Raw genomic sequence first — 15,058 nt, 5'->3', positions numbered from 1 at the left:
AAATGGATTTCTACTGTTCGCTCCAAGAAAAGATGGGATGCAATCGCATGAGCTGCTGTTCAATTGGTATTGAAGTGGTTTTTCATTCTCTTCTGTGAAACCACTGCTGAAGAACAGGGAGGGGAAGCAACTTGTTTACCTTGTAGTTGAAGAGCCTGGCAGCTTGCACATGAGCAGCTACCACACTTCAGCTGAATGGTGATTAATTCAGGGTGGTACCTTTTACAGTACAAACAGTATTTATTGTACTGCTTCCTCTAGTTTTGAGCTATTCTTCCTAACCCAAAAATGCAGGTCTATGAAATAAAAGGTAGTGGAAAACATTCCTGCGGAGATTAAAGTCAAATCAGAGATAAAAAAAAAAAAAAAAAAAAAAGGAATCCTAGGATATGGAGGAGAAGAGTAAAAACTTTGAACTAGGCTTCAGAATCAAGCTGTGGGTGAGAGAAATGAGCCACCTTCTGGATACAGATAAACAGAAGACTACTTATTTAGCTAAACCAAAAAAATTAACTATGACAGGTTACCTAGAAGCTCATTATCACACCACAATACTGACAGCATGTATGTAATCTTAAATCATAATAATACATGTTATTGTGTCAATATCCTGCTTCAGAAGATGCTATGGATGAGAAGTTTCTGGTCTCGTGGGTTTGGGTTTATTTTAATCTTCAGGGCAAGTCATACTCAAAAGATACACTGTCAGAAAACTATTTTTCCAACTCGCTCTCATCCAGCATAGCAGTTATGGTTTGTGACTTAACCATACGGACAGTTCATGTTCAACAGCCAGCTTGTCATAATTCCAAGGACATAAAGGACTCCAGAAAAAACAAGATTGCAAGAGATGCCTTTTTCAGAATATCTTTAGCACACTTCAGTTAACCCTTCTGCTCACATCATGGCAAAAAATAATGTATTTCATGCAGAAATCTCTCCAGCAAATACATAGGAAGGAATTTTTTCCATCAAATTTGCAACCCACTGCCTTATATACTTCTATACAGTCAGAAATAGAGAAACAGGCCCTCTGAAGTCTTTTTACCTTAGAAAACAGGTTTTATAAATGCTTCCAGCTATAAAACACTTAAGGTGACTATCTCAAATAGTGGTAAAATATAAATACCACTATTTGAGGCAGAAAAACTCTTAGGTCTGTCCTAAATTTGAAAAGGAAAAAAAAAATTCACCTGAGAGGGCATGTGTGGGTGAGTAAACATGTTAAGTTGCTTTAATAAATGGATTATCTATGTATGTAACATGTGTGTTATATATGAACCTGGAGTTACCTTCTGCAGAAATCTTTCCAAGAGGTCCTGGTGTTGTGGCCATGAAGGAGGAGTTCAAGAAAGAGCTCTGGAAGAAGCAGGATATGCAGAGGGGGAACAGGGTACAAGCACACAGAAAGACTGTGCAGGACAAAAGGGCTTCATTCAACCAGGTGGCAGGAGACCCAGAGCCCCACAGAGGGTGATGAGGAAAGATTGCCAAGGGAAGTGGACTAGCCATAAATACAGTTAACTGTTTCCAGACATCATAGTTGCCAAGATGTTTTCCTGAGAGAGCAAATGACCTCCTCCCAGGAGAGCTAAAATATCTTCTCCCCAGCTCCTCCAGGCACTACTCTCCCTCAGCCTGAACACAACCACTCAAGGAAAACCTGTGAGGTCAGGTCTCTGCCAGAGATGAAAGAGGTAGAAAACCCAGAGGCAAGAAAGGAAGATGTAGCCTCACCAGGCTAGGCATGAACCCTTTACAATCAATAAAAGAGTTCATGCATTGGAAGGCTTTTGTCAGCCCTTGCTTCTTGACCCACACTGCCTCCATGCTTCTCCAGGCATACAGACGGCATCTCTTCTGCAACACAGTGCAGAGGAAAGGGGAACATCTGGCCAGGACTCTCCTAGTGCCTCCCCACCAAACGACTCGGAGCCAGAGGCAGCCATGACCAAAGGACAGCAGCATCAGTCAGATCTGAGGGTGGATGCTCATAAACCACTCAGCAAGGGGGAGCTTCCCTACACCACTCCAAGGACAGTCCTGGGGGGATATGGCTGGCAGTAGGCCCTTGGAGAAGGCAGCACAGCAGACAGTCCACTTGGATGTAAGCCTTGTGAGAGAGAGTAAACACCAGGGAAGCCAGGAGCGTGCCACGACAGGAGACTGAGTACCAACAGCCTGGCTGGGAAACCACAAGGGACATGCTGGGAGAGGAAACACCTGGAAAATTGGCTAGTACCTCTAGGTTCTCTTTTGCTTCTGTCACACTGCCAAGTCCCTCATTTTCCACATCAATACTTCTTCCCAAAAGAAGAACTCACCATCTTTAAAAAGAGTAATGTTCAGAATACCTGTCTTGCTCAAACCAAATGAGTCCAATTTTGCAGTCAGGTGCATGGGACAGGGAGAAACTTGACCCAAATTAGATAAATCACTTTTCTGACCCACTCACAAGCAAACAGTACTGTTCCAGCCGCAGCCAGCACTGGAGTCTACAAAGATTTCTGGAGTGGGTTGAAGATAACTTCACAAGTGATCAGTGAGCCAACTGGAGAAGCATTTTCCTGCTTGACCAACAAGCAGGAAAACAAAGCCATTTGGGGAGGAAGAGGTTGATGGCAGCGGAGATGATGCAGAGATGACAGTAATGAGTAAGCAAAGAGAGCAAGACTACCAGCAGAATTACAGCTTGGACTGTGGGAAAACAGATTTTTGGCCAGTTCAAGGATCTGCGTGCAAGGTTCCCATGGCAGACTTCTCTGAAGAACCAAGGTACCCAGGGCAACAATCTGATCTCACAGGACAGACTATTCAAACCTCAAGAAAGGTCCACTGTGGCATGCAGAGTCACAGGAGAATGGCAGAAAGCCAGCTGAATGGACAGGCATCTCCTGCCTCAGCTAAAATGCTGAAACGCAGTGAGGGTTAAAGCAGGAAGAGGTTACACAGAAAGAACATGGAGATTGTGCACATGCAGAAAAGCTGGAACAAGCAAAAGATGCCAAAAAAAAACAAGGAATTGTTATATAGGCAAGTAAGGACAAAAGGATGGCTACTATTAGTTTAGCTAGTTCTCAGTTGTGCACAGGATCCAGCAGCTAAGGACCCTAAAGATCAATGATTTTTTTACCTCAATTTTTCCTAGTTCCTCCTTATGTCTCCCAGGTCTTTGACCACTGTGCCAGCATCTGGAGGATTGAACAATTACTGACAGCAAAGGAAAGTTAAGGATCAGACAAGCCAGCCAGGAGCAGATAGGATGGATTAGAAGATGCTAAGGACACTAACCAACACTATGCTAGCAAGGCTACTCTCTTTTATCTTCAAAGGAGCAACTACTTAGAGGATTTTCCTGGTGCGTGCAGAGGCAGAGAACACATTCCTCTTCAAAGCAGGTGAGGATGACAATATGAAGAACCAGAAGCTGGTCAGCCTTGACAAGTTGACAAGAATATGGAGCAAGTTCTTCCGGAAGTCACTGCCAGGAACTCAAACAATTAAAAAAAAAGGCATCTCGTAAATCTACACTGGTTGTTCCAAGTAACAAGTCATATTCATTTGCGATTTCATGCCATTTGTACTAAGGGTCTTATCTCTTAAGAAACCAGAACACACACAGATCATGGGTCACCGTGCGGCCTTCTGATTTCATCTTGCTGCACATACTAAGTTTCTTCAAATATATAGTTAAAATTTTACCATACTGAACAATCATATGGGATTTCTGGAACATCTATTTTCATTAGAAGAGGAGGCACTTCATTTGTACTTCCCACAGTCCAAAGCAACCTGCCTCAATATAGATGAAGGCTGTAGAAAAGTCAACTGAATACTTGAGAAGAACCTACTGCAACAGCATAAAATTCATCAAAAAAACCTCTTTGCCTCCACTGAAGTATCGATTCTACAAATCTCATGTGAGCTGAAATAATGGCCTGCCACCCTCCTACACTAATAGCTTCAAGAACTTCTTCAAGAAAGGTGCCAACACCACTTTGTCAGAAACCCCCTCCTGAACTGTACAGAAGTATTCACTATTCTGGGGAACATGCCAGCATGACAGTATTTACTGTATGACTAATATGCATTAATGAAGCACAAATGGACAACTATTTACTTGTGCTAATAACTAAAGTGCTTTATTAGAGCTAAGGCCTCTAGCATGAAGGATTGCCAGGCTCCCCCACTTGCCAAAATTATGTCAAAAAATGGAGCCAATGTGTAAGACATCAAGAGCTACAGCCAGTGTGTAGTAGAGTCTTAAGTCATTGTTTAACATTCAGCTTGCAAAGGACCAGCATGCTCCAAAACCACTGGCTGTTTCCTAGGGCTTGTCTTTTCATTGTAGAGGCTAGAATTTCAAATATGCACGATGGTCGTACCAGCATGCAGGCCAAAGCTATCTTAAAATAGCAGTAAAGCCTGAGAGCTTTGCTGGGCATTTGTGTTCTACCTTGGATTGCTCACTGTTCTTTCAAAACCAGAAATAAAAACACTCTGTCTTAATGCCTTGGATTAAAATATCAATGCTATCTAGCATAAAAGGCCATTAATACCAATAATCTGGCCCCTTGCTCATGAAGGATTCCTGAAAGCTGATCAATTCGGTAAAATTCCATCCTGAAAAAGCAAAGTCACCATAAAAGTCCTTGCTCTGTCCAGCACTTTCCATCTCACCTCTCCACAAAGGGACCATACCTACAACACTAGAAATGAAAGATACACCTTGAAAAGCAGCAGGGTTTTGTGGGCACCTAAGAACTTTTTAATAAAACAACTTCAGATTACATTATATTAGGAATGGAAAAGAAAGTTCTTCAAGGATGCAAAAAGAGCAGGTAAAGACTGTTTTCAGTCATAGCTAGTACTAGGTTGACCTGATATATTTATCCCTAGCTTTACAGAGTAAATGGCACCTTCACCACACCAAGGGCACAGCGAGTTCAGGCTTTCCACTCTTCTTTGAATCAGCAGCTTCAGTTTGGAGTAAAAAGTCTTCAAGTGTAGAAACAAGGAGGTCTCTGCCATGAGGCATCACATGAACAATAAAGTCTGGAAACAGCAACCACAGTTTCTTTCTAGAAACAGGAAAATTCTCTTCTCAGATTTGATCACACAAACAGCTTCATGCAGAATCACAGGATTTGAGGTGGTAGTTTGGGGCAGTGTTTTCTTCCCTTCTTTTTTAACTTTAAAGAAAATATATAAGTAAGTGCTTATAAAATATTGTCCTTCCTTTGATCAAACAGATTCTCTTTAGACTATGTAAGGCAAGAAAATGTACTGGGCATAACTTTACACAGGGTCTGTATCTAGATATATTTCTAGGAAATACTTAAATATTAGGAAACATTATATCACTGGTCTTTTCCAAGGATAGAAAAGATCTCTCTGAGCCAACTGGCATGGACAACAACACAGAACTATCTGAGCCATAGTGCTTTCTTGAAAAGTGACAGCTCCAAGTACACAGCAATATTATCTTCCACTTAAAAAACAAAATAATCTTCTCCACTGGTTACTGTTTACTCATATGTAGAACATAGAACATCTGCATGAGGAAGGTTCATTAAAGCACATCCCCCAAACTATCACTAATGCAATTCCAGTTTGCTATAACCAATGCAGCTTAAAAACAAACAAGCAAACAAAAAAAGCTTCCATTCCTTTTGTATTTCAGATTTCTATCTTTTTATATTTATGCAGCCATTTGAAGTGTGAAGCTGCCTTAGGACTGGTACATCAACTCTCTTCCGTTAAATGAGAACTGTTATTAACATGAAAAAGCTCATACTGGTACTTCTCCAAAATAACCAGTTGGTAAACAGCTTGTTAAATATTTACTCATTTGGAAAAGATCCAACTCATGAAAAAAAATGCAGGATTTTGTTTGGTGCTATAGTCTGCTAAACTGATTGTTACCATTGCTTCAGAATGTTCTCATTAAGTTTTGTGAGAGAACAGCAGAAAATAGTCTGTTCATACCAATGTGTGTATGTTTTCAATCTGGAAGTATCATCTTAAAAGTTGCATAGAAGTCAGAACCTAAAGTGATCCACTGCTTTTGATTTTCACGCTATCACTGAATGACTGGGGTTGGAAGAGACCTCTGGATGTCACCTGGTCCAGCCCCCTTCTCAGGCAGGGCCATCTACAGCCAGTTGCCCAAGACCGTGTCTGGATGCATTTGGATGATCTCCAAGGATGGAGATTTCACCACCTCTCCCAGGCAACCTCTGCCAGTGCTCTCTGCCAGTCACTCTCACAGGGAAAGAGCATTGCCCAATACCTAGGGGGGGTTTCCTGTGTTTCAGATCCTGTCCACTGCCTCTGGGCACCAGGAAAAGAAGCCTGGCTCCATTCTCTTTACAACATTTCAGGTATTTATATACATTCCTAAGACCACCCCTCAACTTTCTCTCAAGTATAAAAGTAGCAAATCATAGGCTTAAACATAAATGAAAACCAGAGCTAAATCAAGAGACTGCTTACATTTAATAACAGGGTCAGTCTAGTGTTTAAGCACAAAATCATTAACTGGAAGATGCAAAATTAAACTTCTTTACTTTATTTCTTCACTTGATTTGCAACATCTATATTGTTTCCTGAACAATGGTAGTAGTAATGCAAGTATCAAATGGTATAATTGACCATAAGTGTTTTGAGTCTTTTCTTGAGGGGTTGAAAAAATTCAAATAATTGGAAAATGTGGACTGAGCCATTTGAAATTTCTTGCTTGCATTCACCTTCAAAAAAAGATTTCATGTTTTGCCAAGCAACTTCTGTAAATTAGAATACAAAAGTGCAAACAGTAAGGTACATACTTATGACTGGAAATGTAGAAAGGTAAATTGGTACACTAAAAATGAAAAAAAAAATTGATGACTATACCTTGCCAGAAAGGAAAGCATAATCAATTGTATATAAGCTTAGTGCAAGACATTAATTTCTTTGATATTATTTTGCTTCATATTCTGATGATGCACCATAATGGTGGCAAGGACACTTCTACTCCTCTTTAGGAGGTAAGCACCACACTATTTCAATGTTAATGAAAAGAACTGGTTTTGGGACAATTTTTAAAACAGATTTCTTTCCAAGAAAAATAAAAGCTAGAAATCTAGCTTCAGTTGGTCTTCAATGAAAACTAACAAACAGCATCAACTCTATCTGTAAAAAACATTTGCAGTCTGCACTCAAGGAGACAGATTTCATAACTTCATATTGGAGGCAACATGTCTTGTAAAAACATTCACTAATGTTCGCGCTGCTTTGTACTTTGTCTGCTCCAGTCCATCAACCCTCTACACCACATACATGTAAACTGTTAAAACAAGAGTATCGTCAATAAAAGATCTGTTGACTGACACCATATTTCACAAATCTGATGACTTTCTGCATTGGCAGTAGCAACATTTCAGCTTTTCTTTATGCAATATGTGGAAGAATGATGCAATGTAATAATGCATCTGGTGTTTTTTCACTCAGCTATACCCAAGGACTTTGAAAGCCTACTTGTGCACTCTGGTCCTTCCATATTGTCCTCTTAGCATCAAAACCCCAGACTCCAGGAATAATTTTATGCAAGCAGAATCCTTGTAAGTTTAAGCCTAGTAAGAATAAATTAAACCACCATTTATTTTGAATCTTGAAAATCATGTATTGAGTTTGCAAGAGAAGGCTTTGGGAGTGGGAGGAGGGACAGGGGTGGCTTCTATGAGGGGAAAAAAAAATCTGTTCAATTGTGTCCAGGTTCTGAACAAGACAGAGTTAATGTTTACAGTAGCTAGGAAGTGGCATGCTAGGGCAGGGAGGTTATTCTATACCACCTCACCTCATTGCCCGAGGTGGAAAAAGGGGGATTCTGAGGAGAAGGGATTCCTTCCTGATGAGCAAGCCTAGCACTGGTCAAGTTCCCTGAGCATTCTGTATGCGAGATCACTCTCCAAGAAACACTTTCATTGTCAATATTGTTGCTGTTACTGTTTCTTTTCTTACCTCATAGCTGTTCCCAGTAAATTGTTCTCATCTTAAATCTGTCATTGGAGGCCTTTTGTGCCTCCAATTCTCCTCTCTGGCCACCCCCAGTGGCAGGGCTCAGAGGGTGATGCAGCAACAGTGTGATTTGGAGAGTCTCAGTGGGAGAACTAAATCAAAGAGAACCTGTATGATAAACTGTACTCTGATAACCTGTAGATGAAGAGAGCAGTGGGAATATGTGAGAGAAAGAGCTCTGCAGAAACTAGGGTCGGAGAAGGAGGGGGAGGAGGTGCTCCAGGAACTGGAGCTGAGGTTTCCCTGCAGCCCATGGTGCAGAAGGACTGCACTCCATGGAAGGGATTTATGTTCTTGTGGGAAGGACCTACACTGGAGAAGTTCATGGAGATCTGTCTCCCTGGGAAGGGCCCCATACTGGACCAAGGGAAGAGTGTGAGTAGTCCTCTCCCTGAGGAGGAGGAATTGTCAGAGGCAACATGTAATGAACTGACTGCAAACCCCATTCCCTCATCCTGCTGCATCACAGCATGGAGGAGAGGAGAGAGGGCAAATTGGGAGTGAAGTAGAACCTGGGAAGAAGGACAGCGCAGGGGGAATGTGTTTTTAAAATTTAGCTCTATTTCTCATTATTTTACTCTGATTTGATTGGTAAAAAATTAAACTGATTTCCCCCAGTTGTGTCTGTTTTGCCCGTGATGGTACCTGCTGAGTGATTTATCCCTGCCTTTATCTCATCCCATAAGCCTTTTATTACATTTTCTTCCCCACCTGAGGAGGGAAGTGACCAGAACCATTTTGGTCTGGCGTCTTTCTTACCACAACTGGCAAGCAACATCTCCAAAGAATCAATAAACAATTATCAGCAGCCAATGACAAGCTAATGAAGATATTTAAACAGTGTCAGGCAGACAATGAGGGCCAAAACATAGGTTTCAACAGCCTTCTCCAAGCCCACTTGGAGACAAATTCTGCAAACAAATGTTTTTAATGCAGGTTTTTTATGATAAAAGACATTTTATGCACACAAACATGAACTGCAGCATGTATACCTGTATTAACACCAAATAACAGACTGTTCAATACCAAAGTGGCAGATGATTGAGTCATATAGAAAGCATCTGGATGCCACAAGGGTGAAGATTATTGTATTCATCAAGGTAATTCTCTAATTAGAAATTTATACAAATTTATTCTAAATTAGAGATTTATTCAAACCAAAAGGGTTCTTTTCCTCCCTTTTCACTAAAAAAGAAACCCCCTCTTCTCTAACTGCCCAATCTACGCAAGCCACCCCTGAAAATAAAAAAATTGAGTTTCCCAAAAAACCACACTCACTAAGATGAAGCACTCCAGGAAAACAATATGCCATGGACTTTGATCAGATGATCTCCAAAGGTGTCTTCTGACTTACTGTATCATTTTATTGAAAATAAGGATCAAAGCTGCCATACTAAAACCTGGAGAACCTCTGCCTAACTGCTCCTCCAGATGAAGGCAGAGCAGTGTTGCTATTATAGTTCTAGTATTGGCAGCAAATCACCTCCACATAGACAAATCTGACATCACTGAAAGAGGCTTTCATTACAGTAGCTGGCCTCTGATTAATTCTCTTATGTATTTAATTCCTACTCTTGAAGTGCAAAAAGCTTTTCCAGCATGATGCGCACTATTTTGCACTCTTATCTGATCAAGAGGATTATTAGCAATCCTGAAATCCACAGTTCTGTACACATAAGAGAAAGCAATTTCCATTTTCTCCCTACTTTGTGGCCAAGTGCTTGTAGTCCATTTTACACCAAGTTACAACTTTTTTCTGAAATAATAATTCAGCTCACTAAAACCAAACTACATTAATTATTACTGAATTATACCTGCATCTTGGTCATGAGAAAACAAACAGAAGGCAGAAGGTGGAAGACAAGCAGAACATTTCTATATGCCCAAATTTCTATCTTCATAAACTGAAGGAAAAAAAAATGGGGTTTTTTTTCTTATTTATGTCACTGAGACTTGTACAATTAAAGCAAAGGGTTAAAGAACTAAATATTCCCCAAGCATTCAAGTCACTGCACATAAATACTGTTGTGACTACAGATTGCAAAAGAACGGAAACACAGTAAATCATCCCATTTTTTCTGAGAAATTCTGGGACTATGTTCTGAATTTCCAGGAACAGAAGACAAATACTGCCAATTCTCAACGCTTGATTTTTATTGAAGAGTTCAAGAATTTGGAAAGGACTCCTGAAAGCCACTGAAAGATAGTATTGATTTTTTTTTTAACAGAGCTAGAGATTGTTTCTAGGAGAAGGCACTCGGTGTGACTGGTTTATGTGCTAACTCCTGAGAAAGTTAAAAAAAAAAAGAAGAAAAAGAAAGCTCTTAAATAAGACCTGAAAGGTTCTGAAAGCAGCAAACCTTGCAGAAAAAGAGCCCAGTAAGAAAGTCAAGAGATCTATACTTTGCTCATCTCTCTAAAATATTTAAAAAAATAAGAAAAGGTGGATTGGCAGCAAGATATTCTAAAGGATATTCTGTAGGGCATACTCACTTACCCAGGTTCTCATTTTTCTTGCCTTGAATATAATCCCAACCTCCAATGTGTAACTTTATTCTAATACTGAATTTACAGCATTAAGGTCCCAACCTCGGGATCTCTGGAGCTGTCCTTCATAGCTTCTCATACACATTAAGTAAAAAAGTGTGCTGAAAAAATAGAATACTCCTTTACACTCTAATCTAGAGCATATTTAGTTTAACCTTCTTTTAGCCCTTTACCAACAAAATGCTTTCACTGCAGCCAAATTTGAAAGACAAGTTGATGAAAGCTCCTAAGTCAGATTTAGTAGGGGTGGAAAAACAGATGTTCAGGATTTTTTTAATGCAAACTTCAGTTCTGACAGAAGGCACAGTAGTTGTGAATGGGCTTCCAGAGCTAGTCTTCAAACTGGTTATAAGCATTTAGGGTAGTTAATACACAGTAAACTTTGACCAAAAATAACTGAGTCACTTTCCCACCATCTTAAGTCACCCCATGTTGCTGTGACACTTCCAGTCTGCTGACTGCCCCAGACTAAAGCAGATTATCTACAGGGCTTGTCAGAGAAAGGGGAGTACCAATGAAAATTCATGTTTTTACTTCCTATGAACCACTAAAGACACTGTTTTCACAGGAGAGATTGACACTCAGTTAAAGAATTTGCAGCTCAAGAATTCTCTTAGCTCCTTTCCCTCAGCTTCACATCATGACTCAGATGATGCTCTAAATGAATTGGAAGCATAATTTCACAGTGCATCAAAATTGTGAAGTCCAGGCACATCTATTCACATATTCTTTTAAACTCATAGATCCAAGTTTAGTAACAGATTTCCAGGACATCCAATTTCTCAAAGTCCAGTCTCTTTTTATAGCTGCAAAAGAAGCTATAAAAGAACTGTTATGTTTTTTCCTGCTATTGGGAAAAGCATTCAGGTACATTCAGCTGATAACTCACCGTATACTAACATTAGACTTTTAACTAATTAGAGGTTTCCTGCTGGGGAAAAAAAAAAAACCTCTAAGTTGACATATTACACAACATATATGAATCCTAATCTTAAAAAGACTTTTTGGAAATGTTTATTTTTATATGGTTTCTTGCTTTTCTTCCAAATGAGTAGCATGACTTTAATAATCATGACTAGCAATGTTTCTCTTGGGATAAAAGGAAAAGGTTTAAATGTCACATGACGCTGTTTAATTATTTGTGTATCTACAGGGTCCAAAATCATAACTTAATCCTCAGGGCGGTAATCATATTATGAAAACAGAAGATAAAAAGTGGAAAGAAAAGATCATATCCAAACTAGCAATTTACAGTTTCATAAAAAATACAAAGCAACCATTATGCCAACCAAAACTGCCCAGGGGAAAAAAAAGAGAACTTTTACATGCATTTTTGTCAAGTACCTTTGAATTTAGCTGAAGGATTTTAAAATATACTCTTTGTAATATGCCATATTGGCTGCTTAGATACAGCACAATGACTCAAAAACTTAGGATCTTACCAAGTGTAAAAATCTCTGCCTTTGTTCCCACAAATATAGCATCCTGCAAACTGATACATTTTGATGCAAGGCATTTCATTGGGTTTGTAGCTTGTCGCCTTTTCTTTGGAAACAAGTGCCTTCTCCCAGTTAGTAAATGGCTATTTTAAAGACCAATTATCAAATCCATATATATTAATGACCCAGTCTTTTCAGCAGCAGAACTTGAACACAGGATGGTAACAGAGGCTCTGTTTCCAAAATGTTAGCAAAACCCAGAGAATTGCCAGACAGCTATTAGCAGTTTGATGAAAAGTATGAATGCACAATCAATCACCAGCTCACAGCAATATGAGGCTACAAACTGACATGAACATGTAATTTCTCAACTTACTATCCGATAAGGAAGATGTAAAAAGGAGTCTGGGCAGCCAGCTAAAGCCATTTGTTCCTTCAAATTTTCTTCAAATTACATCTACTGCTTCCCAGGACCTGCAGAATACAAACAAACTGTCAGAAACCATACTGAAGACATTTAATCAACTTATTATTGAAAACAGTTGGAAAAAGGAGACTGAGAAGATCAAAATGAGGTGATAAGGATTTGCATCAACTTGAAGTAGAAAATTTGCACATTTGCTGCCTGTAGCCTAGCAAACACATTCAATTTGGTATTTCATTTAAAAACCCAGCATAACTTCTCAGGCTGTGTGGCTCCTGCTTTATTTCTACTCTTTAGGCAAAAATGAAGGCCTCCCTTCACAGCAAAACCCTAGCCATTTGAAAACTGGCTTTCACCACCTGAGGCTATGTTTTCAATAGTGGAAAGAAAACAAGGAAATCTCTGAGTTAATTAAGATGACAGCCACTTATCACAGAATCATTTAAGTTGAAAAAAACCCATAAAATCACCAAGATCCTTATGCAGCATCAGCCTTCAAAGCCTTCTAACCTTTACCCTTTCCTGTCTGCCTTTTCCCCTGTGGTTTTATTCTCCTGCAATATATCAAACAGACTGTCACCTACAAATTCATTCAAGTCTTCTACTTATTCTTCTGAGTGATTATTAGAAGAAACTTTGCAAGGTGAGTTGTTTATCCTTTAAAGCACCACTCTATGATCAAATAGAGCTTGAGAAGAAATCTGCAAACACTTAGAAGCACATATGGCTAAAGAACCAAAAATAAGAAGGTAAGACAATGTGAACAAAGTTAGTATAGCTGCCTTAGAAAAAGGAAACAAAAATAAACCTAGATAAATAAGTAAATAAATAAAGCACTTTTTCCTGCTCCAGCATTTCTTCCTACCTGCAGGGGTGGACACATGCCTGCTGTGTAAGACAAGTGATACCACCTCTAAATAGATGAAAAAGATATGACTGGGGAAAGAAAGCAGGCTGCAAAGCACAGTCAGAACTTTTACTTCTACCACAAGCAAGCTCCTGTCTGGTTCTCTGTTAATTATCAATTATTGTGTTCAAAACAAAAGCCCAAGTTTTAAACAGGCTACTCACTGCTCTCTGGTAAGCACAACCTGTCACCAAACCAAAGCTGTCAGCAAAATTTATGGGACAGTTAAGTGAGGGACAAGGGTAAAAAAACATCTTGGACAAACTGTTCCTGGATGACTATGGTCACAAGCCATGCACTCATCAAGGAAGCTTTATTTTACCTAGTTCCAGGATGAGTTTGGCTGAGGTACGGCAGCCTCCTCCTCTGTCAGTAAGGCAGGCAAACTCCTGGCAACTTCTTTCCAGGAAGTACTCACTGGGCTTCTGAAGTGATCAATTCATACAGCCAATTACCCTGGGAGGAAACTGGTTTTGGCAATTGCAAGTCTGAAAATCCATTTAACCAAATATGCACAAACCCAGTTATTTATTCTAGGTAAGCAAATACTATGGAAAAAAATATTAAACCCAAAATCTTACAGCATTCAAAGTTGGGGGGAGGCCACATCAAACATCTAACTCTGTAGGCATGTTACTCAACTTGCACTATCACTAGTTTTTAAACTATAAACAGTGGTCTACAGCCTTCCAGCTATTTCTCCACACCTAAATGTTTGCAGTCAGTTTTAAAGATTGAGCTGAAGATTTCACTTTAATCATCCAATTTGTTCCAGGAGAATTAAGCACAAATTTAACAAAAGCTCTTAAAAATCTTTTCACTAGGAGGAGTACCATTTTCTTTTCTTTCTCATAAGCACATCTACAGAGAAATTAAACAAGTCACTGAAATAGCTGTTATGAAGTTGGCAAAATGTATCAATAAAGAGCTCTGTATTATTAGCCTCTAAACCCACCAAGACTAAAGAAAGTTAACATAAAAAGGGTAAGGGAAAAGAATTGAGCTCTACACTGCAAAAGTTTTATGTTCATCATCACTCCAATATTTAAACATCAGGAAGAGGCACAACTGCAGCAAGTTTAATGATAGGTTATTTAGGACTGAATATCAAAATACTAGTCCTTTGACATTTCAGCAAAAGGCTCCAATTCACTTACAGCAAGATAGATTAAATATGTTCCTAAACAATACCAGACCAATTTGTCTACTCTAGGGTGTGCTGCAGTTTATGCCACAGCCCCATTGCACCAGTGGAAGATCATAAATTACCTCAAACAATAGTTGGAGTCAAGACTGCATAATCTATCAAGAACCATTTGCTTTGCTGATACATTCTTGAGTATTCATTTGTTAACACTCCAGAAACAGAGGAAAGCGATAATCTCTAGATGGTATCATTCTTGATCAGTCACACATTAACACTGATTTAACATCTCATCTCTTTTGATCTGTCTAAAAACAGTTTAGCAACCTGGTCCTACCCCAGGAATACGAAAAGCCTTTGCTTGCCTTAAAGATCTAAGGTCCTTTGTACCACATCAACAAGTAGTAAATTTCATAGGGGCATGTACACCAATTCATGTGTTCATGACCTTATAAAGAAAAATAGAAAGGAAAATAGATCAATTCTTCCTGTGCTGTTGTCTTTAAACATAGTATTTAGCACATCACTTCTCGTCAGAG

At 39.3% G+C, this 15,058-nt stretch overlaps 1 protein-coding gene across 3 annotated transcripts in view; it reads right to left on the bottom strand.

Moving 5' to 3' along the window:
* Positions 1–15,058, bottom strand: part of GRB10 (growth factor receptor bound protein 10) — a 144,131-nt gene that overhangs the window by 95,494 nt on the left and 33,579 nt on the right. For all 3 annotated transcript variants that reach the window (XM_021546879.3, XM_021546881.3, XM_021546880.3), the window contains exon 2: positions 12,421–12,518. In XM_021546879.3, coding sequence (XP_021402554.1) covers positions 12,421–12,471 — 51 coding nt within the window. In that variant the 5' untranslated portion in view covers positions 12,472–12,518. The remainder of the gene's footprint in view (positions 1–12,420; positions 12,519–15,058) is intronic.

Source organism: Lonchura striata, chromosome 1 (assembly GCF_046129695.1).
Source record: "Lonchura striata isolate bLonStr1 chromosome 1, bLonStr1.mat, whole genome shotgun sequence".
Classification (NCBI taxonomy): domain Eukaryota; kingdom Metazoa; phylum Chordata; class Aves; order Passeriformes; family Estrildidae; genus Lonchura; species Lonchura striata.
Note: the sequence above shows the minus strand (reverse complement) of the source record. Positions and strands in the feature narration are given on the sequence as shown.